The sequence below is a fragment of the Triplophysa dalaica genome, chromosome 2, assembly GCF_015846415.1.
Source record: "Triplophysa dalaica isolate WHDGS20190420 chromosome 2, ASM1584641v1, whole genome shotgun sequence".
Taxonomy (NCBI): Eukaryota; Metazoa; Chordata; class Actinopteri; order Cypriniformes; family Nemacheilidae; genus Triplophysa; species Triplophysa dalaica.
Genome location: NC_079543.1, coordinates 12,518,875 through 12,535,907, shown reverse-complemented (window position 1 = coordinate 12,535,907; position 17,033 = coordinate 12,518,875). Strand labels below are relative to the sequence as shown.

The window sequence follows — 17,033 nt, the reverse complement described above, 5'->3', positions numbered from 1 at the left end:
CAGAGAAACGTTGGATCTGAATGTCTGGACTCTAACCGCAGAGTCCAAAACTGGTTTGTCTGGAGAAAACATTCTTCTATTCTTGATCTCATTTAAAACCCTTGTAGCCTAAACAGTGCTTTGGGTAGGGCCTTCACATGTTTAACATTTTGAGGGATTGGTTGTGTGAAAGCACAGGACCCAAAGCCTCTTAAAAGGTTTTAGATGTTTTCGAAAAGCTCTTGCAAAGGACGTTTTCCCTTCTGGGCTGATCATACAACCACCTTACGTCTCTGATTAAACTAAGATAATAGCATTTATATAAAAATATCGATTTCTTTGCTTTGAGAGCCAGTTTAAAAGAAACGCAACCCCAACCTATCATCAATTCTAGTTCTTTTGTGGTTTCACTGGTTTCTCCATGCTGTGTTTTTGATGTTTGCTTTTTAAATGCCCGTCCATGCACGTCTGTGACAGCTCAGCTGGCTGCCTCACGGGTCTCTCCGGTAACTGATGAGTGCATACGGTATTTCCTTCAGTGCTGTAAGCTTGCTTTCAGGGCTGGGCTTCTGCAAAACGGTCCTGTGAGTGACAACGTAATGGGAATAGACTGGAAGTGTGGGAGGGAGTAATATAAACTCATGTTGGCATACTTAGACAAGAGCAGCAGTCCATTCAACTGCAACAGAAGGGATTTCAGCCCTGTCGCGAAAAGCCTTTTTGTAATCCCGGCGGCCACATCTGCAAATTACAGTATCATTCCTTATGGCATTCGCTTCGGTGACAGAATAAGTGTTGTATTTACAGTTTACCTTTATGCAAAGGCAGGCATTTCTGTTGGGGGTATTGGTAGTTTACTGAATGTGAATGGTGATATATACTACAGGTATTGTTTTGTGAGTGTGGGTCAGGTTTGGGGGCAAATGACTTCATAAGCATTTATATTAAACGGAGGGTTTCTGTGATGGTTCAGTGTAGGGGTAGGGTGTAGAAAAAAAAATAGATGTCAATGTAAATGTATTACCATAATAGAAAAACAAACTCTCATGTGATTTTACAGCCCACCCTTAGGCTGCCATTTAAAAATGAAAATCAAAGCTAAGCAATATTAAGTTAACTTTATAAATGAAAGGACTTTTGATATGAACTTGATCGATGGAGATTCATTCTTCTGATTGGCACGAGGCAGGCTGACGCCAGTGTTGACTCAATGAATTCCATCTGGTCTCTGTCCCAAAATCAGTCCATGGTCCCACTGCTGATACTTTTGCCTCCGCAATGTATATGCAAAAATAACCCTCTTCAGATACAAGTATATTTCCTGGCAGCACTGTGTAGCTTTTTTCTTCTTCCCCTCGAGCAGTAATTCAGCATGGGTTGTGTTCTTGATGGTAATGGAGTGTCTTGAGATGGCAGGCAAACTTTCCTCAGGCCTTTAAACTCAATCCTTTTTAATCTCGGGTCTAATTGCTTGCTTTGCCAGCCAAAGTGAATTCAGATGTTGGCTGTCTATGAGACCATTAAACCTTTAGAGCATCTGGTTATAAAATTCAATATAAAATTTACAGAAATGTATAATGTAAACAAAGGACAAGAATGTGACCAAAGAGGCCAGGGGTCTTCAGAATCGTGTAAGGACGTGAACGAGCATACTCCTCCTCAGCCCTTCAAAGGTATACTTAAAAAAAAAGGATCAAACTCCCAGTCTTGTTCTCTCTTTCACTGTACTCGCCTACCCACCCTATTTATAAACTCCTTCTCTTATACACTGTACATATGAACTTAAAGGGTCCCTTCAGACTGTACTGTACACTGTATTGTAACCACTAGAGGAGGCAGTTTTTACTATTTGCTATAGAGGTCAGACTGGAAATAGTGTTACTGCTCCTTTTGATGAGAGACTGAACGAGGAGCTTGAATATTTCAGCTTGAATTTTACACCCCCTACTTTTTAGTGGTTCACTCGTCCCACACATTTGTACTATGGACAAATTATACTTCTCATGTGGCTTATTGAGAAAAGGTATGCTATTATTTTTCCAAGAAGGATTTAAACCTGGCAAGTGAGATTCTGCAAACCTAAAATGAGAGAAAGACCCATCAAGATGACATGTAGATGATATGAAGAAGAATGCCTTGGACACTGTGGGAAATCGTTTTTAAAGCATATTTTTATCAGAAAAGGGTGTGTGTTATAATATAGAGAATGTGAAGCAACTTCATGCTGTGTTGAATGTTGCGCCATCTTGGGAGGATCGCTGATAGTGCGTTCACTTTTTTTCTTGTTTGATTAGCAAATATAACTATGGTAGGTGGGTCGTGCTGTTAAAAACTGCAATAGCATTACGCATAGTCGATCAGGAAAAGCCCCTGGTTCTTTCACTTTCGATTTATCCATATATCAAATAAAACAAATAATGGTACATATCAAAACAATCATAGCAGAGGATTATGATACTTCCAAGATGGCGGCGCAACATGCAACATAGGGCGTGAGGTCGCCTGACCCCCAGTTCTGGTTTGTGTTAGGCTAGTGTCGTTTTACATATTATTTATTTATCTTAATATTAGTTTGTATTACTATTTTACTTTATAATAAATGTACTAAATAAACTTTTTGTTGTATGTTCATTTTTATAAATAAAAAATTTGTTGAATGGGTCCTTGTAGTTTGATCGCATTTAAAGTCCCTGTGAACCGGAAGTTGCAATCGTTTTTACTTCTATATTCTGATCCATTTCCAAATGCAACGGAATATCGACTGAGAAAAATTGTTGGCAGGGCTTGTGTTTTTCATTGCGATCTGATTGGATGTGTTAGAAGAGGCATTGCATTTTTAAAACTAAAGCAGCAGACTGACACCGTGTCTACATCGGACGTGACAGGCACAACCGGCTTGTTCTTAATGTGTCTGACACGTCACGCCGTATCCAGTCTGGACAAAATTTAAAGTTATAGTGGGTTCTAATGGGTTTCTAATGTTCTTTGTCCGGTGTAGACACGGTGTAAAAGTTGAAGGGAAGGAGTTAATGGATCTGCCCTGCCCAAGCCGTCTAACTGACATCATCTGAGACGAATATCCACTATAGGCCGGAAGTGCATTTTCAGATTTTGATTAAAGATTATGAAGACGCCTTACATCCAAAATGCAGTGGTATTTAAGCTAAAAGAGTCAACTTACTATGGCATTACTTGGGTAAATCAAGCTCACATGATTGGTTATCAATAGATAAACAAGAACACAAAGCTCTCAAATACTTCTAGAGTCATGAGAAAGGACATATAGTCAATTATCAAAGATGACAGGCATGTACTATATGATACGAAAGCATGACATTATGTCTGTCTTGTGAATTTCACTCTTTCTCACTTTCCTGAAACAATACAATCACATACACAAACTCCTTAAGGGTAGAGTGTGTGCTAACAGAAGATGTTTTTCGTACATGATGATAAGAAGTCCCTTTTCACAGTAACACTGAACTAGCAGGAAGCGAGAGCCTAAGCATTCATTAGAGACCTTAACCATGAATTATTCTCTACTCTCTGTATCAAAAAAGGTTGGTGTTAATCATGCTTAAATCATCAATATAAAATAAGATAATGCTGAATAATAATTGATTCATATTTGCCAAAACCACATAAAATAATTTATATTTGAAATAAGGTGAAGCCACGGCACCTGTCCCTTCATCCGGAAGTTAAGTTTCGGTTACAAAAGGGCACACTCACAGTAACGTTTGTTTATGTTGATTAGATGAAATCCTATATGTATTTTATTTGATGTGCACTTGCCTAAAACAGGTCTCGACATAAACTTCTGGTAAAAAGGAGGAGCAATCTTCCAGTTTTTTTTTCCGGAAGAAAGAATGTATTTGTTCACAAAGGACTTACCACAATATAGAATACAAAAATCGGTAGTTGTAACACTTGTAAATTTAGACCACTTTCGAAATAACAACATCAAAGGAGAAGCGTAAAAGGGATAGTTCACTCAAAAATGAAAATTCTGTCATCATTCACTCACCCTCAGGTTGTTTCAAACCTATGTAATTTCTTTGTTCTTTTAAACACAAAGAAAGATATTTGTAAGAAAGTTAGCAATTTTTTGTTCTGTGACATCATCCACTACCATAGTAGGAAAATTATATTTTTTTGTTCTGTTGAACACAAAGTGATATATTTTGAAGAATTTGACAACTATGGCAGTCAAGGATGTCACAGAATTGAAAATTGCATTCTTCAAAACATCTTTATTAATTCATACAGGTATGAAATGACATGAGAGTGAGCAAATAATAACAGGAGTTTTGTTTTTGGGTGAACAATCACTTTAATGACGTAATGCAGGAAAGTGGAAGGATGGGAGATGTCGTTTCCACCACCCAGTGGCATATGGAGATTGCCAATAATTGCGTAATAATTTTTTACGTTTGATAACATTATTTTAAGTCATTGTTATGAATTAGCTCCAAGAAACGTGGAATATAATGCTACTTTAGCCAGTCACTGATATTTGACTTTGTCAAATGATTTGTTTAAAACAGTCATACAGTCGTTGTTTAAAAAGTAAATTTGAATGAACCCACAGTATTAACAAGTAACGTTACTGATTACATATTTTTTTGCAACACGTACTGTATATAATTTCACTGCCATAGACTTGTTCAAAAACTTGATAAAAAGAGTACTGCAGTACAAATGAAGTGCAAAATACCTGCATGTGCAGAACATTTTAACATTACACGACTGCATACTGCGACTCGAACAACACCTATAACAATAGTAATATAATAGTTAAAATTTGCGTGTTGCCGTAGTGTCTACAACCGGACACGAAATATATTACGCTGTGCAAATGATTTTTGGATATTTCATAACAAAATTATAACATATTGTGTCTTTAACCGGCATGTTGTCAAATCAATTTGCTGCAATAAATTATTGAAATACGGGGTACAAAGAGTTGATGGGTTACCTTTTTGGAATCGCTTTTTGCTAATCGTAAACTATATAAGTTTGAACGAATTCTGTACATATTCTACGTATAAAAAATAAAAAAGACGGTGCGCAGAACGATGGACCCATGGATGGCATCGAAGCACCGCGAGAACCTGTCATCTCGGATCACTCTCGTGTTACTTTGACGTCATTCATACTCCGATCGCAATGCACACCGTCGCAGGAAGTTGGGCAAACCCATTAAAAGCAGATACATCAGTCTCACCTGCGACATTAATTAACTCCCCACACCAGTAGCCAAAAACAAAAGTCTCTCCAGTTCCACAGATGCAAATTCTTGTATGTAGCGGCCATCAAGAGAACTTTACTACTTTCTTATGAAAATCATATCCTCCTTTTAACCATCTTCTAAGAGGACCCTTTCGTTAAATCCTGTCGTCTTACAGACACTGAACTAAACACTGTAAAAGTTTACGATCGCAGTCAGCAGAAATGCTTTATACTGCCAAGCAGCCGTTCACTGAGTAACTCACTTGTGTTTGGTCCGCGCTGCACATGTTCCCTTCCACACTTCTCTTCAGTGGAATAGTTTGCCCCTTTCTCCGATGGGGACGATGCAAGCGGCCTTACTGTTTGTACAGCCATGGCGAAGACAAAACATCTATCGTGACAACAGGTAATGAAATTCTGATCTATGTTATGACGCTCTTCTACCGGCACGCGAAAACTAATATTTACTCTTGACAATGGTTTTTACGCTAGATTCGTTAAGTTACGCAGTTTATTTACTACTACTAATAATAAAAAATAATTTGCACTGATTTACAATAAAATTTTTTATTGTGCATTTAAGATTAAATGAAGACTGAATTTGCATTATTTTTTCTTTTCACTTAAATGTTTTAATTTCTTATGAAATAATTATACACCGTGATTTTACTTGCAGTAACAAATGTTGTTATACAAATCTGCATAACTGTTAGTACAGTTTAAATGGTCATGATTATCTTGTAACTATGTGAATTGTTTTTTTAATCAAACCTTTGAACGTGAGATTCTGTAGAGTCAGTCATTGAATATGCATAGCAGGCAAATAATCAAATGTGCAAAACTTTTAAGTGAGTGTTCACCCCAAAATGAATATCCTATCATCACTTATACACCCTTCTTCTGCAGAACACAAAACAAGGTATTTTGACAAATGATGGAAAACCAAACAATGGTGGTGCCCATTCACTTTTGTAGCATGGACAAAAAAACAATGCATGTCAATGCGTACAGTCGTTGTTTGGTTGCCAACATTCTTCAAAATATCATCTTTTGTGTTCCACAAAAGAAAGAAAGTCTTCGAAAAGACTAGAGTGTGAGTAAATGATGATAGAACTTTCATTTTGGGGTGAACTATCACTTTAAAGCAATATGCCAGAAGTGAAAGGTGTTTCCTTAATATTTTTCATCTTCGCATTTAGATCTTGGCGAACATAACGTCTCTGCTTCCAATGGAGCCTCCCACACCACAGAGGACAATTGTCTTGAGGAGTTGGAGAGAATCAACAAAGAAATAGAGGCAGTGAAAAGTGAGGTGGAGAAAGAACGAAAAAGGTTGTCTCAATATCAGTCATCACAGTCCCTCACGCAGACGGAGTCTGCTGGTGATGGCTCAGAGAAATATCTGAGGAACACTGACAGTCCTGTTAAAGACCAGAATGGTAACCATTTGAGACAAACAAAACCTGTTGCTGCCTCAACTGTTGATCGCAAGTATGTGGTCGATCGTGCCAGACCCAGGACTGATTTGGAATATGACCCTTGTTCCAATTTCTCGGCAGACTTGCTATCTGGTAGCACAGTAGATTGTAAACTGAAGTCGACCAGTAAAGTGCACAATAATGGAACGGAAAGAAACGTTCCGCTTTTTCATTTGGATGACTCTGATGAGGGCACCTTAGTCATTGATATCCCTCTCTCAAAGAAACTTCAGGGAAGACATAGGCCAAAACCAAAAAAGAAGACTGTCATTGAACCACAACATTCACCTGTAGGGAAAGTAAGGGCAGAAAATAAAAAGTTGTGTTCCAAAGGGTCTCCGATTCATAATACGGATGTCCAGGAGAAAGAGGGAGCCTTAATACATCCTCTGACAGTTACACAGGAACAAGAGTCCTCTGAGGGGGAACTTATCATTGACGTATCTCCTTTAGAAGATGAGCAAAAGCTTTCAAACCAGCATGGAACTGTAGCCAAAGACGTACTTGAATCACCCATATTATCCTCCATCACTGATTCCCCTGCTGAGGAGGGCAAAGAGACCAAGGAAGGACCTACAAATAAACAGATAACAAATGTAAAGCACTTAAAAAAACAAACCACAGAGGAACCTGCGACTGAACCTATTGCAGAACTGAATGCCTCTCCACAATCCAATAATCTCAATATGGAAACTTTAGATATGCAAGGAGAAGAGAAATCGCAAAATATTGAGAATGTCCTGGATGATATCTCCACATGTCTAGACAATTTAAGAAGTGAGAGTGAGAAGATCAAATCCATTCAAGATGTTACGATGCTTCCTGTTTGTTATCTTCCTCAGGATAAGTTTATTTCTGCGACAGGTCATTGTAATTTTGGAACCAAACCACAAATAAACAACATATCAGAATATAGTCCAAAATCCATATCTATTAAAAAGATCTCACAAGACCAGGGTTCTTTATTTGAGCCTTACTTCAACATGGTTTCATCACAGACCTTTGCGTCATCCTTGCATAAGGATGAAGAGCATACATGTAATCCAAGCTCTCAAAACCTAGTTGAGACACCTTGTCCAAATGATCAAGAGAGTTCAAAAAGCGAACCTTTTATTCATACAATCCCATCTGTTTCAGGGATTGATGACAGAATTGTTCTATCCGAACCGTCCACTAGTCATCTTAACCCAGGAACAACTGTGGAATATGATGATAAAATATCTACATCAGATGCAACATTTGTTCCCGGAGAAGCAACGGTTTCTTCGCAGGGACTTGCATCTGCTGCTATTGAAGGGGCTAATAATGAAATCATAGAAATTGCCTCTAGTTCTGAGAGCGAGCTTAGATACTCCGACCTAGATCTCTCAGAAACTGACCCAATGGAAGAGTGCTACAGAATCTTTATGGAAGCCAACCAACTTGAAGCTGCTGTGGTTCAAAATAAAGCTCCGGTGGTCCAAATTGAAGCTCCTATGATGCTAAGTGATGTACCTGTAAGTACATTATTAAGAGCAAGTGTTTTTTTTAAAGCTTCACTCTTAAAAATAAACACGCTTAAAAGGTTCTTCACAGTGATGCCTTCATATGTTAAATGTTCTTTATGCAACCGAAAGGTTCTTCTAAGGCATCAAAGAACCTTTTGAAACCCATTTTTTATGGGGGGAGAAGAACCTGTTTTTGCCTAAATGAGTCGATAAAGAACCTTTAACATCTGAATAACCTTTCTGTTTCACAAAAGGTGTTTTGTGGCAAAAAAGGTTCTTCAGATTATGAAAGGGTAAGAAAGAGATGGTTCTTAAAAGAACTTTTGACAATGCTTCTTTGTGGAACCAAAATGGTTCCTCTATGGCATCGTTGTGTAGAACCTTTTAAGCACCTTTTTTTTAAGAGTGTTCTTGAGTATGCAACTAGCTTTACATTTGTTATTCTAAATAACCAAATAAGTGCTTAATTTTAATTTTTAGAATGATTTGCTAGTTACTCCTGAAACTGGAATGAAGTCCAATCCACCTCCTCTGTTGAAAAAAAGAGTTGCCCACGCAGTGAAGTTTGAGGTGTTTCATTCTCTGTCGACTTAATATGAAACCTTATGATCTGTTTGGAATAGTTTATTTTATGTATTGTTACTCATGACTTTTTTTTACAACAGCAGGCCAATAAAAGCAAAGGACAGATTATCGTGCCTCTTCGAGACGGCGTCTCCCAGTTGGTCATTCCTAACAGAGCTCAGGCATGCCAAAGGAGAGCAGCTGTACTGACTGCAGCAGTGAAAGGATGCCAGACTCAGGTCATGAGCAATCCTCCAAAGAAAGTGTACATGCATAGTGTCATTCATTCAAATGTTGTGCAAAACCGTAAGCACCATTTTCAGTTACTTGTTTACAATTGCTTCGTTAAAACAGGGCATTGAACGTTGCTTTACTTGAAACTGTTTTTGTTTTTAAGACGGCCTTCCAGTCGGTGCTACTCTGCAGCTGGGTGCAAACCTACAGCTCATTGTGCCTGAGGGGAATTGTGGCTTGCCTCTAATGCTGATTCCAACCGCCATGTCTGTCCAGCGACTGCCTCAGACTTCCCCGCCTACACAGCTTCCACAAACTTCACATCCTCCACAAACTTCACATCATCCACAACCGCCCAACTATACACCAGCGAAGGTTAGCTGTACGCCCTAAAACATATGACCCTTAATAAAGAATTCAGCTATCAATAAACAAGTTGCTTTTATAGTTCCGCTTGTTAAAAAATGGTTTTGTGGTCTACCTTGTGATGTATCATTTATTGCATTGTGTAGTCAATGGGGGTGAAACGAAAAGCAAAAATACGGCATGAGGTTGGAACGAAGGTTCCACATGATGTTCGCCAGCGTTATGTCAACCTCTTTGTGGAAGAGTTCCTAAAAACATCGGTGACGGTGCAAGATGCCTTTGAGAAGGTCTGTCTTTGAAATATTTGAAATGTATGTGCATAATTTTATACCCTGTTTGTTTTAAAATTTACGTTTATTCAAATGCTCTAGGCCCTGGTGGAGGAGAAAAGCGTTTATGACCGCAGTATCAATAAGCTCAAGTATCTAAGCGTAGCTGTCAACGCACTCAAGAGGCTTAAGAACCAAAGCGTCTTGCCTGCCAAAGGTAAGTATTGTACTGTGTATGGATGATGTGGTATTGTTCATATTGCTGCGGCTACATTTGTTTACTGCAGTGTACAGTCATATTAGGTCACTCTATATATATGTGCTTACAGCTTCCAGTGAGAGAGATCAGAATGTGTCTAGAGGCAAGGTACCACTAAATACTCAAGCACTTCAGGGACCTGGTAAGCGCTGGCTCTCATTTCAGGGTCAAACTAAAATGATAGTCATAGAGGTAAACAAGTTCTTTTTAAGATTCACTACCTAAAAAATCTCAGTAGGCTCTACTAGCATGGTATTTATGCAAACATCTTTTTTTGTTCAAACTAATAGATCATTAAGTATTAAGTTACTGGTTGGAATGAGTATTCAATCGCTGTTTTTTGATGCAGATGATTGGACGCTTTATAAGCAATTGAAGGAGCACGTTCTATCCGAGGAAATGCTGCGGGTAAACAACTACCCTCGTAAACACCCAGATAAAGCTGACTTTGCCATCCAGTACGGAGATCTCAAGAAAGGAATAAACGATCGTGAGTCCAATTAGATATTCACACCTAGACATTTAATTAGACTTCACTGTTGCAACATTCCCGTAGTTCATCTGGTCGAGCATGGCATTAGCAATGCCAGGGTCACAAGTTTGATTTCTAGCTAAGGCACATTGAGATGAAATGCAAAATCGGAAAGCACTGCAATCACTTGGAATGGAAGTGTCTGCCAAATTGTAGTCAATTTAAGGTGCCGTTTTAGTGTTAAAGTCATTTTAGTGTCAAGAGTTAATTTATAATAGATAAAGCTATTAGTATTTGACATTTTTAAAGTGACTAAGAGATTAAACCTTTACAGCTTTAAAGAGGATCTGCTGCCGATGTGGAGCTACTTTCTCGGTCGACAGAAGTGGAAAGCACACCCGCAGAGAGGAGTGCAATTATCATTATGGAAAAGTTATAGAAAACAGAGGTAGGAATTGCTTAGGGGTAGCATATAGCGTTTTCGTCAATCATTCATAGCAAACCAATTATGTTTTACGTTGCTCTTGTGTCTTGTTAACTATCACTCTCTTTTACAGTACCAGGAGGTGTTGAGACACGATACAGCTGTTGCGAGAGTGTGGTCGGCTCACCTGGATGCCAAGTTTTCAATGTATTCAGGTTTTTACTCGTGCTTGAGTAGAAGGGTTAAATCCTTTTTGTTGCAGATTCTGAAATGTACATGTTTACAGCTCCATGTCCATGATGCAGTTAGCCTTCAGGGCTTTGTGAGCAGTCTCCCTCAATCCCCAGTGGGAAAAACATGTCCGGGGGTCTTTGCTGTTGATACTGAAACAGTAAGATTACGTCTTGACATCTCTTTGGATAAAACTGCATAGGAAATAAGCAAAGTGACATTGTCGAGTATTATTATAACATTCTATTATTAATAATACAATCCATAACCTGTTTCTCCAGTGCTACACAACTGAAGGTTTGGAAGTAGTGAGAGTGACTTTAGTCAACAGCAGTTTGCAAGTTGTCTTTGACACCTTTGTCAAGCCTGATAATGATGTCACTGACTATAATACCAGGTGAGATGTTGCCGTCAATTGAAGATTAGCATCAATTAGATGTAATCTAATGAAAATGGTAAAAAAACACAACTGCTGCTCCCGCTCAGGTTCTCAGGCATCAGTAAAGATGATGTGACGGGTACCAGCTCATCGTTGCATGATGTTCAGAAAGTGCTTTTGAACTTTATTAAAGCGGACACGTTTCTGATTGGCCATGGCTTGGAGAATGATTTAGCTGCACTTAAAGTGAGTTGTAAAGAAATCAATGACAGCTTTTTGTTACTGAATTAAGATGATCTAATGAAATCGTTAACCTTAAAAATGATCAAAATTTTAGCCCAAAATGTGAATTCTAAATTATCTCTTTGAGTATTGCCTTCGAATTGAATAGTCATTTGGCTGTTCTGCTATCTTTAGATTATACACAGCTCTGTGATTGACACCTCTATGGTGTTTCCCCATCGCCTGGGTCCGCCACATAAAAGGGAACTAAATAGTCTGACCGGGGACTACCTCCGGAGAATTATCCAGGAGAGTGGTACGTGTCCTGTCCTATTAAATGTATTTGTAAAAAATGACTTGCATCAAGTTCTCCTGAAACAGCAGCTGCTGAAAGATTTAACTGGACAACTGTGTGGTTTGTTTCAGTGCATCATCACACAACTTAATATTAAAAGGCAGAAGTAATTTATTTTGTTTTACACAAAGTACATGCAACACAATCCCACAAACGTCTCTCATTTGCCACAGTGGAGGGTCATGACACACGTGAGGATGCCATGGCTTGTATGGAGCTCATGCTTTGGAGGGTGAAGGAAGATTCTAAAGTGAAAAGATGGTGAAGCTTAATAAAATTTGTTACTGTTTCTTCAATTTCTCAGGGAATGGGGTGTCCAGTGTTTAATCTATTTGCTTGCATTGAAAGCTTTGTTTTGTACGTATTTGTTGATATTAGAATTATTTAAATAGTTTGCTTTTGAGCATAAAGCATATTCTCTTTTTCCATAGTTTAGTTTTCCTTAAATTAATGATTTGTGGGGAATTTAAATACATTTATTGGGCTTATAATGTTCTGTGGGGTTAAATACACCTTTTGGATTCTGGAAAGAAATGAAAATAAATGCATTAAGACACCTGCATCATGTGACTTTAATTTCTGAAGTGCTGATTGGCTAATAATCCAGGGGGATGTGTAATTAGATGGGTAATTTGTATTCTTAGTTTAGCCTATAAGATTATGATGCTTATCTGTAACACATGAATCTCATAAACTCATTTGTTAGCTGGTGAAAAGTGACTTTACAATTTCAGGAATCCATTAAAACGAAAGCTTTAAATGAATTTGAGTACATAATTGTTTAGGCTAATGTACAAATGAAATGATTGCATTTACAGGTGTCTCAATTAGAGTTAAAACAAAATATTTGAAATAAAATATATAACTTTTTGTAAGGATGCTTTGAAATTGTGTATTGTGATTTTATAATTTTGTTATGAACAATAACCTTCAACTGAAAAAATATTAAATTATTATAATGTGAATAAAGATATTTTGGTCAGGGTTGGATTGGAATACATGAATCAGGACCATGGAACTCAAACGGTGCTGAATATTTTAGGGGATTTCTCTGATGAAAGGGATGAGAGTATTCTAACCAGATTGAGTTCATTGAACTGCATAATGAATTGCTTTACAAAAAATATATCATTATCATTTGTAATATTTCAGCTTGTCTTTGTACCCTTAAGTAGCCTAATAACCTAATTTATAACGGCAATAGCAGTCATTTTCTTTAATACGTGATGAATTTACAGACCTGACCTTAGAACAAAGAATCCTCAGATTCTGACTCAAAATCACAATCCCATAATTCCATCAGATGATAATGAATCTTGCAACCGATTTGAGAACAATTGCTCTGAATTGACTTTTAAATGGCTCCTGGTGGAGCTCCACCTGCTGTCTGATTCTGCTCTCTTTTGACAGGTGTTTGAAGGCCAAGGCCGCAGTGAAAAGCCAGTGTGAGGGCTGGTGAAACAGTGGGCTGACATGCCCGGGACCAGTGCCAGGGCGCTGCTGGTTCTGCCCGTTTGGGCTTGTGCTGTACAAGTTGTGTGTGCGGGGCCCAACTGGCTGATGGGAATGCCTGAGCGTCAGCATTGGACTACTGTACCATCAGCCAGATGAACACACTGCTCTTGGCACATAGAGAAAGGAACCAGATGCTACGTCGTTCCAGCCGGTAATGTAGGAAAATCTGTTTGCGTGCAGATTGATGGTTCGTTTAAAGAAAATTTTGTACGATGTGCAATCAATGCAATAATGCTGTGACGGATTCTTTTTTATTTCAACTTATAACCAAAATTACAGTACGAATCCTGGTGGATTTAAAATATGACTGGAATTTAGAGAGAGTAGACATTAAGATTTATCTTGTAGTTTGCTTGACCAGGTCTTCCTTCCAAACAAAATGAATGACTTTGCACCCAGTGTCTTAATTTTAAGACAAATGGCCAAGTGAAAACATGCAAATTGACTGAATACAGGAATTCAGATGGGCTAATTGAATAGCTCAAGAAAAAAAAATCGGTTCTAAACTATGTTGCATTCCTCGAAAACTCATCTTTAGGTTAATAAGCTTTGAATCAATAAAATGAGTCCCCATTCATATGACGCAGCTTGTGAAAGTGGCGAGAAAAATGTTATGTTCTTGTGTTCCAGACAGTGTGATAGGTGACTTTAGGTGACAGTGTGACTTTATATAGGAAAACATTTCAAACGGAATGTGGACAAGATCCTGCTAACTTCCAGCACATAGGATCATAAAATAAAGCAAAACCAATAGTAAAGCAAAATAAAGTAGCAATTTCAAAGATTTCTTGCTTTCTCCAAAACCCAGCTGCTAGCTTGCAGCCTGCTGAGTGAGATAAACCAGTGTCACAAAGTTAATTGCCTCACTTAAAACTACTGGCCTGGTATTATCTGCTATATGGACAAATGTGTGATAAAAATGGTCTTCAGGCATCAATCCAACATATTTTGGAGCACGGTTGTATAGTTTCTCATATCTGTAGAAACTTTAAATTGTGTGTACTCTACCTACGTTCATATCTTACAGTAAGATGTAAGTGTAATTGTAATGTGCAGTTTAAAGAGCGGAAGTAGTCAATTCCTGTTATTCTAATGAAGTGACATCTCTCTGAATAATGCTGGGTTATTTTCTGCCCAGCGCTGGGTCAAAAAGAGACGAACCCAGCGTTTGAGAGCAGAGAGTACTACATAGTTTTTCAAGATTTTGGTAACTTTATTTACATGGCAGGTTTTTTCACATTCACATTTGGTTAACACATGTTTAATGGTATGAAACACTCAGATCACATATTAAATATTGGTTTACTCAGACTTTAAATTAACCCAGAAAATATGAGTATTTGACACAACAATGGGTTAAAACAAACCAGCGTTTTGGGTTGAAACAATTCACCAATTTCAGCTGCCTTAAAGTTGTGAATTACACAGTTCAATATATTTAAGTTTAATTGTCTCATAAAGCTAATTTTGATTAACCTTAAAAATTTAATGAAGCTGTTTAACGTAAGTTTTTTACAATGTAGATAATTTAAACCCCGTAGGTTGGGTTCATCCCATTTTGACCCAACGCTGGGTTTAAAATAACCAAGTAATTTTAGAGTATGTTTTTAGTGTTTAAGTGCTGCCACCTATTGTTCTTGAAATGTTTACACCACTTATCTTCAAAATATTCATTTAAATCAGTACAATTAATTGAGTTTACAGTCTGTATGGGTTGTGTGAAAAATGCCACATTCATTTTCATTGTTTGATATAAGTTTTCATGTTGCATACACATTTTGACAAACCTTTAGAGATCCTGTATTTGTATGCTTATCTGCTGCCATGGTAACCAACCATCTAACAGAAGCATTATTTAAAAAAAAACTTTACACTATCAGCCAGATGAAGTTTAATCGTTTTCCAGTCACTAGACAAACACTCCCCTCTGGTAAACCACCCTCGTCTGGAGAGGCCGGCTTGCCAATGACTCTTGTGTAATCCCTCATCCTAGTGAGCGTCCCCTGTCGCAGCTCCAGATTGTCAGGCTTCCTGCTGAGCTCTCGTGTGGCTCCCGGTCTTATCTGAGGAGTGGGATCATACTTCGGTCTCTGTGGTCACCAATAGAGAACAAGTAATAAAACATTGTAACCTTTTGCGTTTCATAAATAAACTGGGTACAAAGCACTGTCCCTGGAATGAAGCCTGTTTTCTATAATTGATATCAGCTGCAACATTTTTCATCTTCACGTTCAATCTTGGATCAATCTTCCCATATCTGCAAAATCAAAGTCATGTTAATGAAATTCAGAGCTGGAGATTTTTTCCTTTGACCAGTTTTGCCTTAGCACAGTCATGTCTTTCCACACCCTATGCTTTCACTGTTCGTTTTCTCATCCCCGGGTTGCACAGGAATCCCACTTCGCTTCCTGCAGGCTCCCTAACGCCTTAGGATCCAGTCATTTGACAGAGGTGAAGAGAGGGAGCCTGGGAAATATTGAAGCTGAAACAACTCTGGGAGAGAAGGTAGAAGAGGTGAGAGAGAAAGAGTGAGGCAGTGGAATCGAGGAAGAAAAAAAGAGGCGGTGGAAGGGGGGGTCTTCCTGTAGACAGGCACTCCTCTAAGCAGCTTTTCCTCTGGAGGCAGGGTTGTGTGAGGTCACAGTGGGATTACACTTTTGGCAAACAGGCGGGAGCTCCTCTCACTCCGACTTTTGCAGCATCCAAAGTCTGCGACTCCCCTGTGACTCGAACCCGGCTGTAATAAAGCCAAGGCTGGCTTGAACCTACAAACAAAAAAGCCAACAGCCTATTGATTGCCTGCCGCCAACTTTCACACGCCTGTGTCGAGAGGTCGCCTCAGCATAGACAGGCTCCAAGCGAAAAAGAGTTGAAAAAACCCTCTAGTGTTCCAAACTAGATACATCTGCAGTTCCAACGGTACATTTGAAAGATATTAATCCTTGACCCTATTACGCAGTTATTCGAGAGGATTATACAATTTTGCTTACATTTGTTCGCGTGCTGCATTTTACCAACTCGGCGCATCAAGAGACATGGATACAGCCTTAAAATAAAGTGATTGCTGTATGAGAGCGTCTATATGACTAAATTAGCCAGTATCTGGCAGAGCGATACAGTGGGTGACCTCATCACCCAGGAGATCCACTTAATCAACTTTCCCTTTCCAGCAGAGGTCAAGCTGAGCAGAGGCTCTCGCCGCCCTGCCTCCAGCCCTGCTTTGATGTTAATTAAGATGCGACAGAACATGGAGAGGATTCATTAAAGCCAGAGCCAATCTAGCGGCACAAAGCACCAGCATGGCGGCTGTCTTCCAGAGGACTGAAATCTCCTCGAAGGCGACATCCTCCAGACGTAGACATGCATGGAACCTCGGCTCGACGTTCATGTTAATGCAGTTACCTGTAATTTCCTGGCTCCTAAATATATGAGCAAATGTTTGATGTTGCCTGTACGTTGTTTTCAGCTCAGGGATGTGGAAAATATCACAGTATATCAGTGCACTTAATAGAGACATGTTTTAGGTCATAGTACTTGCACCTTTTTATCAACTGGTGAATCTTCAGT

At 38.7% G+C, this 17,033-nt stretch overlaps 1 protein-coding gene across 2 annotated transcripts; it reads left to right on the top strand.

The window, feature by feature from the left end:
• Positions 1 to 5,371: 5,371 nt before the first annotated feature.
• Positions 5,372 to 12,513, top strand: zgc:152968 (uncharacterized protein LOC564848 homolog). Of its 2 annotated transcripts, none has more exons than XM_056735101.1 (16): positions 5,372 to 5,617; positions 6,411 to 8,185; positions 8,657 to 8,746; positions 8,845 to 9,046; positions 9,138 to 9,349; positions 9,487 to 9,627; positions 9,712 to 9,826; positions 9,939 to 10,010; positions 10,218 to 10,358; positions 10,675 to 10,788; positions 10,898 to 10,971; positions 11,051 to 11,155; positions 11,277 to 11,392; positions 11,482 to 11,620; positions 11,792 to 11,912; positions 12,125 to 12,513. In XM_056735101.1, exons 1-16 carry the CDS (start codon positions 5,497 to 5,499, stop codon positions 12,214 to 12,216), a joined length of 3,630 nt encoding a protein of 1,209 aa, XP_056591079.1. In that variant the 5' UTR covers positions 5,372 to 5,496; the 3' UTR covers positions 12,217 to 12,513. The 2 variants fall into 2 exon arrangements, with proteins under 2 accessions (XP_056591079.1, XP_056591071.1); XM_056735093.1 differs by having other exon boundaries at positions 8,842 to 9,046.
• Positions 12,514 to 17,033: the final 4,520 nt, after the last annotated feature.